The 12,843-nt window shown below is 37.8% G+C and overlaps 1 protein-coding gene across 8 annotated transcripts in view; it reads right to left on the bottom strand.

Annotated features, from left to right (window-relative positions):
* Positions 1–12,843, bottom strand: part of LOC118811813 (neuronal cell adhesion molecule-like) — a 109,671-nt gene continuing 96,828 nt past the window's right edge. For 4 of the 8 annotated variants that reach the window (XM_036576325.1, XM_036576323.1, XM_036576324.1 and 1 more), the window contains 6 exons: positions 12,132–12,348; positions 11,135–11,257; positions 10,491–10,667; positions 6,517–6,648; positions 6,178–6,256; positions 1–2,299 (listed from right to left, as the gene is read on the bottom strand). In XM_036576325.1, the coding sequence (XP_036432218.1) occupies positions 2,065–2,299; positions 6,178–6,256; positions 6,517–6,648; positions 10,491–10,667; positions 11,135–11,257; positions 12,132–12,348 (963 nt within the window). In that variant the 3' untranslated portion in view covers positions 1–2,064. Of the gene's footprint in view, positions 2,300–6,177; positions 6,257–6,516; positions 6,649–7,292; positions 7,449–8,257; positions 8,381–8,780; positions 8,847–10,490; positions 10,668–11,134; positions 11,258–12,131; positions 12,349–12,843 lie in introns of all 8 variants that reach the window. The other 4 variants (XM_036576319.1, XM_036576318.1, XM_036576317.1 and 1 more) reach the window with 2 other exon arrangements.

Here is a 12,843-nt window from a genome sequence, read left to right on the forward strand (position 1 = left end):
TAATATAGTAATATTTATTTATTCAATATTAAATTTAGAGTTGTTGAAATTTCATTCTCGAACTCTCAAGTGGGGAAACTTAAATATAAATGAAATGTAAAACTGTTAGTAAAACCTGGAAACTAATATTTTTGTGCTTTTTAAAATACAGAAACACTTTACAAGTCTAGTATGCAGAGAAATCAAAGAGGCAGATGACGGTATTGAATAATGATTCTAATACATAGATCTCAGTAATATGATGAATCATCACTTGTGGAAATTACAGTCCTCTCGTTGTGCTTGGAATATGTTTAATGAAGCTGTTGATGAATTCCGTCAGTTGAGATGGCAGGAAGAAAAAAATCTCCACAGCTCACAAAAGAGCATGAATCAACCTAAAACTCTGTTACAATGTACAGTGATCACAGCAAAGGAAGATAATGGTGAAAAACAACAAACTCAACACATCCTCACATCTCAGATTTTAGTAACGCTTCTTTGACTTCCACTTGATTTCCTTGTAAGCCAAACACGTCATCGTATTATTTACAAATTCAACGATATATCTACATAAAAACATACATTTGAAATTAAAACTTGATGCAAGTTATCTGAAACCCAAAATTCATGAAAATCCATCCATTCACTGACAAGGGTCTTAATTTTGAAAGATGGACAAAAATAGGATTATACAAAGTAATATGAACACATTGTTTTTACACGCATATGCACAAAAGGTTTAGTGCGCACACACACACACACCTCCAGCAACCATGCTCAAGCGCACACACACACACACACACACACACACACACACACACACACACACACAATCCAAACCCAGTGCACTAAACTATCAACCAATGTACTGAAACTGAATTAGGCAAAGAGCAAAGCCTGCAACGTCCATTCTGTTGCTCAGAAAGAAAAAAAGACCCAGATTAAATCTGAGAAAGCCAAATGCCCTTTCCATTAACCTTATGAATATCATTTCCAGTTCATGTAAACACCTTCTTGCTCTTTCTCTACACCCAATTGCCTTCGCACTAGAATAGCTGCTGTAAATTGAACCGGAACTGCACTTCTCAAAAAAGGCACAATGTAGTAAAAGGCCACCCTGCACCCGTTATCATGGCCGAATGCAGCTGCTGCACTAAAAGGGGTGCATGAATGAAAACTGTTCCTGGATTTCAATCTGAGGAATTCACGCATCGAAGCCGTTTTGGGTTGCTATGGCTTTTGGTTGCCATGGGAACCATGAGAGTTCGCATGCAGGTCAAGGTGATGACAGTGGACAGCTAACGAGGCTCATGCATGTCGGAGCGCCTCAGCATGTGCAGATGCAGTATGAATACATTTTGGGTGTGAGCAAAAAAAAAAAAGAAAGAAAGAAAGAAAGAAAAAAAAAGCCAAATAAGGGTGGCGCAGTGTTGGGACAATGGCACCTCTGGAGTTTGTCTGAATGTAATTTAAATATCTGATCTGCCCTATCATCCTTAAGATCACACATTCCATCCATTATACAGGATAAAGTCTTTCTTTCTACAACTATTTACATACATATTTTTGTCTTGTCAAAAAAGACGTAATTATAATAATAAGTGTACATTTTAGCAAAAATTTTGCAGCACTGGTTCGTTTTGCATGTACATTTTTCATATAATACTCAAAACATAAAGAAGGCATACCCAGTATTTCAGAGAAGCACCACAAGGCCCAAGTAAATGAGCTACTTCTTTCTTAAGCTGCAGGCTTCATAGTTGCAACAATATGTTTTGTGTAATAGTAGCACATTATGCATGCAGCACTGACATAACTGTGTTTTAGGAGTAACGGAAAGGCTGCCTGATGTTAGTGAGTCTTTCATAATTTATGCAACAATCACTGATTTCCAACACATCTGTCCTCAGTCCACATCAGCATGCCAGTTTAAGTGCATTCCATGCGAGATCTCTCAAAAGACTTTTTTAACTCTAAATTTATTCTCTCCTTCTTTTGACTTCGTTTTCCTGTAACAGGCAACTATTTGGAGGTCGAATCATGCTGAACAAGTCCTACTTGCATCACCTAGTTCCCCTGCGCTTACACAAAAGAGTTCATGGCGTTAACAGGTGAGGGGGCCTCTGAGCTCTCGTGACCCTGCACAGTGTCCCTTTCTGTCTTTCCGCTATACTGCCCGATAAAAGAGCCGTCCTCGTTGAACTGTCCATCTCCGCCTTCCCCGTAGTCAACTAAACTGTCGTCACTTTCGTCTCGCTTTACGGTGCCACTGGACGGGGTGCGGCTCCCTTTTAACGGTTTATGGTCCTCATTGTCACTAGGAGAAAATAACATGCAGGTGTTACAGGGGGAATGATGAAAGATGTCGCACACAGATTAGCTTGGCTGTTCATGAAAAAAGATGGAACACTGATGTGAACAACATGCCTGGTATAATCAAGAAAAATGTGCCATATGTAGTGTCAAAGGTTACTGTAGGTCAAAGTGAGATAATAGTGCCATTAGTATCAAAAAAACATCGTGTTACTATTAAGCATCCGATTGATTGACCGTTCTGGTTAGGGCTGGGCAATATGACAATATTTATCATTATAGTCACAATATGTCATAATATGCTTTCCTGAGCATGTTGTGGAGACGGTCAGTCCTTAAAAACACTGAACAACTGTTTTATTACAAAGACAGCATAATTAGACCTATTTTACTGGATTTAGTGCCATGCAGTATGTGAAATGTTGAATACATATCACTGTATTCAAAGTTTCTGATAGTATTTTTTTAAAGTGACACTACTTTGTTCCAACTTCTCAGAAAAAAATAAATATTCACAAAAAAGTCTTTGTGAAAACATCTTAAAGTATCCGGATAATTACATTTTGCCATATGGCCCACCTCTAGTTCTGGTATATTCCAATGTATTTGCAAATAAGTGATAATATGTTTTCAGTAAAAAAAAAAATACATTTAAAAACAGTTTAAAAATTCAGTTTGATTCATGGTTTATGGGGTAAAAATCAAAGCAAAACTGAATTATGAATAACAAGCATGTCAAATATGTCATTCTCAAAATGTCAATATTCAAAAGCCAGAACATGAATCAAGGGTGTGAAGTTACAATATATAGAAGCACACTCTCTTCACAAAGGATTAAACTACTCAAGCCCCCAGTAATTACCAACATTGATGTTAAGGTTAGAGCTACTATCTTGGTAAAACTGACTCCATGAATGCTTCTACAGCAGCCTGTAATTACAAAAGGTTCTTCATTTATTTAATTTATAACTGCGTCAGCAGTTTCCACCAATAGAATAGAAGTGATTAAATAGGTAATTTTCTGAAAGAGCAGATTTTTTTTAGTTACTGTTGTTAATTACTGAATGCTCCAGTCATTTTAATCTCAGCGAATAAGGCTTATATCGCTATGTCACATGAGCACTGACCGTGCGCAGCCATTGTACACATTCATTATCCAGACATCATAACACAATGATGTGATCAGGTAAGCAGATACGTAACAGCCAAACATAAACAAATGATCAGTTGAGACAAAATGTGAAATTAATTCAGTTGACTTGAAATAAACATGTGATGATCTGTTGTAATGTACAGTACATAAACTTAAATTGAGTCCTTTGCCATAGAAAAGCTCTGCAATGCTATCATAAACATTTAAAATATCAATAACGATGTGCTATTGTCTCTGAACTCACCGCAACTAACTGTTAGCAGTTGGGACTATATGAAGTCATGTGTATGATAGCATTTAGCTTCATGGCTGGGGAGTATGAGTAAAGTGTAATCCTGAAACGACGTGGAAGGCTTTTTTCTCTTCTAATCTCAGTCAGCTTTCCACATGCACGTTTTGCAGTCTCCTCCTTACCTTCCCCCACACCTACATCCAACCGACAGAACACAGATCGCAGAGAGAATGAACAACAATGGTCAAAAAGGACGCTCATACTGAATCTCTGACCGGGACATGACATACAGGAAGCTAAGATCAACTCTTTAAACTACTGTGAGCCACTGTAATGCAAGACAAGGGCAGGAGCTTCAGAGGCTCTGATCTGAAGAAGTGAGTGTCACTAACTCATTTAACCATGGAGGCTTGTCTCGACCTCGACAGAGCAAGAAATCAGAGCCACATAAACACACACGAGAGTCATTACAGAAGGTGAATGTGGAAAAAGAATGAGGACCAGACAACAAGTGAAATGGTTAGTCGTTGGGGTTAGAGGGGTTAAACATGGGAGGGTAATAAAAACGCCCTCATTAAAATTCACAAAACAGCGTAAATATGCTTCAGTACATAAAAACATGATGTATAAACAATGAAAAAAGCAAAAATCATCACCTAATTGTCACCACTGGGCTCTATGAGTATACAGTATTTCTACAGGTCATGTACACCCAGCTATTCAGTTCTTATGTTACAGTTGCATGTTCTTCTGTCTTCATCACAGTACTCATCACAGTCTCATAAGAAACTTCTACAAAATACTCCAGTCCAGCAAGCTGATACAATGAGTTTAAATGGAAAAGTAGAAATAAAAAACCATCTTGTTAGCAGAAAACTATGGCCCTCTGTTGTGCTATGCACTGAGTCATACGTAAACTTACATATATTCATGACTTTGTACATCACCCACTCAAAACATTTACCTAATGACATTTCATGTACAGCCATGCATAGTACATTAAGTTATATATATTGTCATTTAGATTAATTACAAATTGAAAATAAAAGGAAAGCAAATGAAAAAAGCTGTTAATAATACACAAAAAAATATTAAGTATAAAACAAAGACCAACATATTTAAACATAAACCAAAAATAAAGTCCAAAAAAATGTTGAAAAGTACTATACAAAGTAAAGTGCTTCAATTTTATCGCTTATGTGCGCGCAACTTGATAAGCAGCTAAAGACCAGGAAGAAACTGATTACAATAGCAAACATCATAAGAAAATTGCTTTCAGTAGTAAGAGAATCCTCTCTGTGCTCTGTAGACTGAATGTTTTCATAGTCACTGTCGTACCAACACCTTTGCACACATTTTTTTTGGATTTCATTTTCTTACACCATTTGAAAATGTCTGCTGCTCCTCAGGCTGCAAACATTTTATAAAACAGACAAATAGAAAGTGTTCTTCTACAATAAGGTGTACCATCTAAAATCTGAGACCACCAGTGAAAATGCTTCTATTTTGCATTCTTTTCTAATTTAATACAACGTTTTGCATTATAAATAATTTTATCAGCATAACAAAAGTAGAATCTTTTCAATCTTTACATGAATTTCAGAATTTCTCAGTAATTTGGTAAGACCCCCTTTTGCTTTAATGATGGCATGAACTTGAGCTGGCATCAACTCCACAAGTTTGTGCAATAGCTTCTGATCAGTGGATCATGGAACATGGTCAATATCACCAATTTGCTTAAATTCATTAGTGACCTAGAAATAGTAGAATCCTGAATATTTCTTTTTTATTTTACTTGCCATAACGTTTCTTTGTTTGAATTTCTCAAAAATTCTGTTTATTTCCAGGTTAAAATGTAAAAATCCATTGTTTTCAACATGGCTTTTGCACCCTCCTTTAACATTACCATTTTGGTTTTGTTACGACAGCAACAATGTATGGATACTGTGTATTATGGATATGAATGTAAATTGCGTTTGCATAATTATTCAGCCAACTGATTTGAATGAACTCAAATCAAAGAGGCAAACAAAGCATGTATAATCTGCCCAAAAACCTGTAACAGTTAAACCTTCATAACAGCAGAGCAAGAGTAGGAACAGAGTAAATATATAACCTGCTTCTATTATATATGATGAAAGATAAAAATCCTGTAAAACCAAAGAGAAGGAGAGTACCTGAACTAATGTCCTGCATTGTAAGTATTATGGATGTCTTACACCATAAACAGTTGGTGAAAAATCAACCATCAACACATGTATGGCATAGAAGAATAAGGCCAACCTGCCCCAACAAATAAATCCAGGGATGAGCTGTGCTTTAACTCCAGAGATAATGAGGTTTCCTATCCTTCATAGTCCCATGTTCTTCATAGCTGAAGCAGGTGTGATAGTTCATGATGGGGGAAAAAGACTTTCTCCAGAGGGCTGTGTGAGTTGGGGTGAAGGTAGAGGGAGAAGGGAAGTTTTCACCACAGGCCTGCTCATTGTTCTCTCACCTGTACTCTCCAAAAGTTATATCATCATCCTTCATGGGCTGGATCTCAGGATCTGCATGTGCATCTTCCTTCTCTTTCACTGGCAAAACAAGCAGAACTTTAGTAAAGGAGAATGTGAGGTTCTGTGTTCTATAGCTCCTGTGCACCACATACTAGGATAACCCAACTATTATCAAATAAAAGCTTATGATCTTAGTTGAAAACAGACCCAATGAATGTCAGAAAGTATTTTGTAAATAATATATATATATATAGATATAGATATATATATATATAGATATAGATATATAGATATATCTTCACTGTTACATGTACAATGTCTTCTGGCTTTTCTCTTACCTGGGTATTTGCCCCCCTTGTTCCTTTTTATGAAGCAGACGATGAGGAGAACCAGAATAAGGAGAGCGATGGCACACATAAGCCCAATGAACCAACCCTGGGTAGCAATGTCCACCTGTCTACTGGCCATAGCTGAGGGAAGGGAGAGTAAGGAGGGTCAGTTAGACAAAAAATGACAGCTATAGCAACATACCAACCTATAGATGACATGCAAATCCACTGATGTCCACAAATGGATGTGGGGAGGGGAACATTCTCAGTGGGTACATAGAAAAACACCTGAGCTTTATTAATATAACGCCAGTTCATTCTATTCAATCACATCCTGATTGTGCTTGAAATAATTCAACCTCCTGACGATGACAGACATGCGCTCACTAGGTTACTTTTCATTAACGCAAGATTATGAGTACTGTAGAGTCACAAAAGTATTTACAAAGCAGAAAAATCACACAAGGGCGGGTTTCAAAGGGAGATAAACCAAAATGATGACAGGTCTCTGATAAGTTTAGCATTATCATATTATCATACAGAACTTGTTAGATATACTGCTCTATGTAGACACCAAGATCATGCAGGAAATATATAACTCCACAGAGATGAACAAGCCTTGAATATGTCTACTTGATGGCCTGAAAACAACTGATCATGCTTAGGAACAAAACACTCCACATGAATCATGAATGGGATGCAGGATTTAAAAGCTCATGCCGGTCTGCAACAGATAAACTACATTTCCAATGAAGCCACGGGGTCAAGGCCAATCGGGGCCTCACCTGGTAGTGTTACCAGTAACTCCTCAGAACGGTGAACTGTTTGGTCAGCGTGGCCTTTAGCCACCACACGCACTTTGTATGCCAGCCCTTCCTTTAAACCTTTAAGCACATGGGACTGCGATCCATTTACCATCTCTTTTTGCCAGTCTTCATCGCCTGAGGGGGTTCCAGTGAGAGGAACACATCAAATCCACACTCTAGCGTCGCAAAGTACTATATTCTACAAACTTCATGCAGCAGTAAGTTAGGTCACTACAACGACTCATCATCAGTATTAATCATTTTTTAAGTTAATTCAGTCTATCTATCTTATTAGCATAATTAAATCTATGATAAATCTATATTAAGTGTACATGACATATAGATATTAAATTTAAATGAACTCAATGAGGTGTGAATGTCAATGGTTTGTATATTAGTATGACATGAATTCTTCCCAAAAAAAGTTAAATTATTGGGCCATTGACATACTGTAACATGTAATATTAAAGTGATTTTACTGAAAGCAGAACAAGAAAATATCCATCATCTATCAAGACAAATCCCAGAACTCATTATAACATTAATGAGTTCTCTACATCAAAAAATTGTCAGTGTTACACTGCTCAATTCCCAAAATGTCAATGGAATTACACGTTGTACTTGTTAATTATCTTAACGTTAAGTTTTTTCAAGTTTTTAGACATATGAAATATTTTACATCTTTATATGTATTTACAAAAGGATTTGCCATAACAGCATAATATATTAGTCCAGCACGTCACAGTATTTATCCCTGGACTAATTCAACTAAGCATTGGTTTCTTAGACATTAGGGCTAATCTGGGACTAAACTGCAATTTAATCATTAACAGGCTCATTCAATCTATCCTCAGGCTTAATCATGACTGATTCTTCTCTTATCCTTTTTAATCTGATCCCTTTCCATCTACAAAGACAATATTAAAACTAAAAACATATCTTACTGTTTTCAACAATATATTCAACATAAATGTGTTTTTCTGGCCCCCAGTACTCCCAAGTGATTAGCGCTCCATCCTCGCCCACAGACGAGCTAACGTTGCCAAACACTGGAGACACTGGTTGCGCTAGGCAAACAAGAAAGAAGAAAAGAGTGAGGCCAGATGCTCATACATGTGCAGAGATTTTAAAAAGATATGATTATCGAAGCAATTCACTTGATTTTATGTGGAAAGTGCATCACCAAAATGGGTGTAAAGTCACTGAAACCAAAGTGGTGAACAATAACTTGCATTTAAAGACAATGACTAGGCTTTTATGTGGGGTTTAGATAGGTGAACATAACTGGGGGGAATGTTAAATATTACCAAACCCAAATGACTATCGATATTAAATATACTGCAAGAGATTTTGGTAAATAAAATTAATGTTAGATGCCTCGGCCGTTAGCATCAAGCTCGAAATCAGACAATCAAATGTTAAGGTTAGAAGTGTTAAGAGCTAGGTCTGCTTCTAAATCACATGTACCCTTGTGATGAGGGGGGTGTAGAGACTGGGAAGTTGGGGAGAGTGGATAGGGGGAAGCTGGAATCCCTAGAAAAAATTTGAAAAGGCATAAGAAACACACACACACACATTCACACACAAAGAAGACACAGAAGACACAGCACAAACAGATCACAAACAGAGCACAAGTAGGTTATGACAGGTCAGGTACCATTTGACTGCACAGCAAGCTGGCAAGAATAAGTATGTAGCATAGCAGGCAGTAAAGGGTATCCTTTATAAAAGTCAGGAGGAAAGGAGGTTTTCCATTTCAAAAATAAACAGAATATATGAAATGGTGGGACATAGCACACTGAGGGCATGCACAACTCAGTCAAAACAACTATTTATTTTGTCTCCTTAGGGTTGAATCCTTTGCTTATTGGACATTGGAAAACAGAGTACAGACCAAGCCTGAAGTTGAGGCATGCTGTTTGATTTCAATAGCAGAATATAGGATGCTGTATGTGGGCTGCATGCAAGGACTAGGGGTGCCTGTGCCCACACAATGCATAAGAATATGTAAGAGAAAGAATAACACAGAGAAACGCAGCTGACGTAAATCCAAATGGAAAGGAAAACATTAACTAGCCTACTAAGTACCTCAAATCAGTTGAAACGGCATTAAGATTAGGCCAAAAGTCTAATCGCCTTTGCTTAAACTGACCTAACTTAAAATATTCCTAGACATATAGCTTACTGTACTGTTGACAGGATCAGTTAGTTAGTGTGTTGTAGCCTACTGCAGCTGAAGCAGCTGCTGTCAAAAATGTAGTTTATCTAAAATGAGTTAGCTATGCTGTTTGATTGCATGTTCTACCCTAAACGTCTGAGTGAGAGATGAAACCGAAAAAAGCAAATCTGGGAATCACTATCTGTAAGGATCCACATTTGGCCATGTTCTCACTGGGCTTGAAGAATAAAAGCATCCCCCTCTCCTCCCCAACACCAGCAATGTTCTAGCCAATCTGTATTTCTGTTAGCTTACACAGACCTTACCATAAAGACTTTCTCCTCCAACTGCGTGTGGGTGGAAAAACAACACTAGCTTCTCACACTGAGCGAAGGCCAGGGCTAGCCTTGCGGCAAGAGAAAGCTAACACAACTTGCTATGACTGACTTTGGATGAAACTTGACAAGGAAGTAAACAACAGTAAGTATGTAGCATAGCCGGCCGTAAAGGGTATCGTTTGCAAAAGTCAGGAGGAAAGGAGGTTCTCCATTTCACAAATAGACAAAATTCACAGTACTTAACCCTGGACTGTGTATATAGCATAACAGGCAGTAAAGGGTCACCTGCCTTTGGCAAGGATGCTTAGATATGACTTCATTCTTCAGTCATGCTTTTGTTTGTCTTTGATTAAACATGCAAAAGTGATATGATGCATTCATCCAGCAAACAGAAACTCATCAAGCTAAACAAATGACAGCCATTTTGACCCAGTGTGAAAGGACATTCAAACTAAAATATTAAAACCATGCATATTACAGAGAACAATGCCAAACACAAATCAAAGGTACAACAGACAATAATAAAGCATTAGCAAAATGTAATCCTTTTTCAGACTTAATTAAAGCAGTGTGCCGTTTTCCCTTTTGCCTGATGTTAATTAAGATGGTAGTTTTAAATCCCGCGCTGTAGGAAAGCTGGATTAAAAGTCCCAATTTTGTGCCAAAGTACAAGTAACGTACCTGCATCCATTATTGTGGCAAACTCCTCAGTAACGCTGGGGCCTGGTCCTTTGAGTGTTTTGGCACTGAAATAAAACTTGTAGCGCGTGCTGTACTTGAGGTTGTGCAGAGTGATGCTGGTCTCATTGGCCGGCACGGTTAGCTCCTCCAAGTGGCCAAGTTCATTGCTGTTATTGACTAGAGAGGTGGAATGGGATTGGTAGTAGGGGGGAACGGAAGGTGGGATGAGAAGTTACCAAACCTTTAACCTTCCTGATGGAGTGTTCTATCATGTAAAAATATGTGTGTGTTGTCTGAAGAAAACTAATTAAGTTTCCATGATTCACTATGACAGAAATTCAACAACATGCATATATACACATAAAAACACACACACACATTCAAAAACATTTAAAAATACCACATTTAACACAGATTAATTAGGTAGGGTGAAACATTACCAATGTAGTAAATTTTTTTCCAGCATGCAACTAATTTGTTTACAAACTGAAACTACTTCCTGATATCTGCAGAGATTAAGGATATCCACATTTGCTCATGCATCCACTGCGGATGATCTCTATCCATGCCTCAGTGTAATCTCCTAACCCACTCTGTAATTCCACAACTGAGTCATGTTCTGTGTGGATTACATGTTGACTCACCTGACTGATATCGGAGGGTGTATCCTGTGAGACGGCCATTCTTCTCATGTGGTGGTCCCCACTCCAGAGTTAGAGAGTCCAGATTGCTGTCAGTTACCCTGAGGAATGCTGGTCGACCAGGAACTGGAGAAAAAAGGCACAGATGTTTAAGGAATACATTTAAGAGTGAAGCAGTCTCTATTAGGGGTGAAAAAAAAGTGCACTGTGATGCACTGATCCAACTGCATGGATCAGAATCAATTGTAATAATAGTCAATAAAGTAAGTGACTTTCTGACTTTTGGCAATTCTTTGGATAGAGTTTCCCTAGAATATTCTGTCTTCTGTTTGGGTCTTCAGGGCTTCCTAAAGACTCATTTATCATTCCTTTGACTGTCTTTATCTATATTGTTGATAGTTGTCCTCTTCCTCTTTCACATTGAACTGCTTCAAGCATACTTGTCTTTTCCAGCGAATTGGTTCTTCTTATAATATGTCCAAAATAAGATAGATTCAGTTTAGTTATCTGGGCTGAGTGAAAAGTGAGGCTTGATTTTATCAAATATCCATTTGTTTGATTTCTATGCCATCCAAGATACTCTCAGAAGTCTTCACCAACACCAACACCACACCACACCGTTTTTGGTGCACCAAAATAAATTCTTCAAATCAAATAGTGCTGAAATTTGAGATTTCACAATGCATAGAATCTACACTGGTTCCACAATTTCAAATTCCTCTGAATCATAACTCCTCAATTTCCAGGCTTCTTACATCCAAAGGTTCATTATATGAACAAAACAAACTGGCTGAGTTATTGTTATGTTACAGGAATAAGGAACTGGTGTTTGGTCCTGAGAAGTTTAGGGGTTAACGCATTTTAATGAGACTCATCATAACATTATACAGTCTCATCCACCCAAGGAGAACACACTTATTCATTCTTGTCTACAGTATCATCAAATCATCTCACTCATTAATGTAATGTGCCTGAAACTGCACATTACTCCAATGCTTACCTCCTTCAGGAGTCTCAAACTGCTGACTTGTGCTGGCGGGTCCCTCTCCACGCCCATTAAACACCTTGATGTTGACCTTGTAGAGGCTGTAAGGGTGTAGGCCGGGCAGCTTGCCGTGGCTCCTGTTCCCACTGAAGGTCAGTGTCTGCTGCTCCATGTGGTGAGGGTGTCCGTGGCCATTGTGCTTGTGCAGACTTCTTTCTTTCCAGTAATATACCTGAAATGTGGAATCCCAGTTTACATAATGATACTGCACTTGAATCAGTTCACGATGCCCATCAGAAGTTTGGGAACACAGTGTTTTTTTTTTGTTTTTGTTTTTTTTTTTACTGCCAAGAAGTCACATGTGGTCCACTTTTCTTCGCTTAATTTCATAACTCCATAATGTTCTAGTTTCATGGCAGTTACCAAATAATTCATAACAGTTACTGAAAAATAAGCCTAGTATTTAAGCAGCTAAAAATGAGCATTTAAAATCACTCATGCTACCTTAGGAATAATGTCATAGCCCACATATTTTGTCCTCTAGTGATGTCAGCACTCATAAACACTCAACACTCTTTTAGGTGTTTAAACCATCTTTGAGACAAATGATTTTCAACATGTCCTATGGTTTGGAGAAGAAAACTTTCAAAATCATTATTAAGCAGATGAATTTGAAGTGTATAAATGTTTGGATGTTTAATGTTAACAAAACCTTTACAGGTTTTTG

Source organism: Colossoma macropomum, unplaced genomic scaffold, assembly GCF_904425465.1.
Source record: "Colossoma macropomum unplaced genomic scaffold, Colossoma_macropomum, whole genome shotgun sequence".
NCBI lineage: Eukaryota > Metazoa > Chordata > Actinopteri > Characiformes > Serrasalmidae > Colossoma > Colossoma macropomum.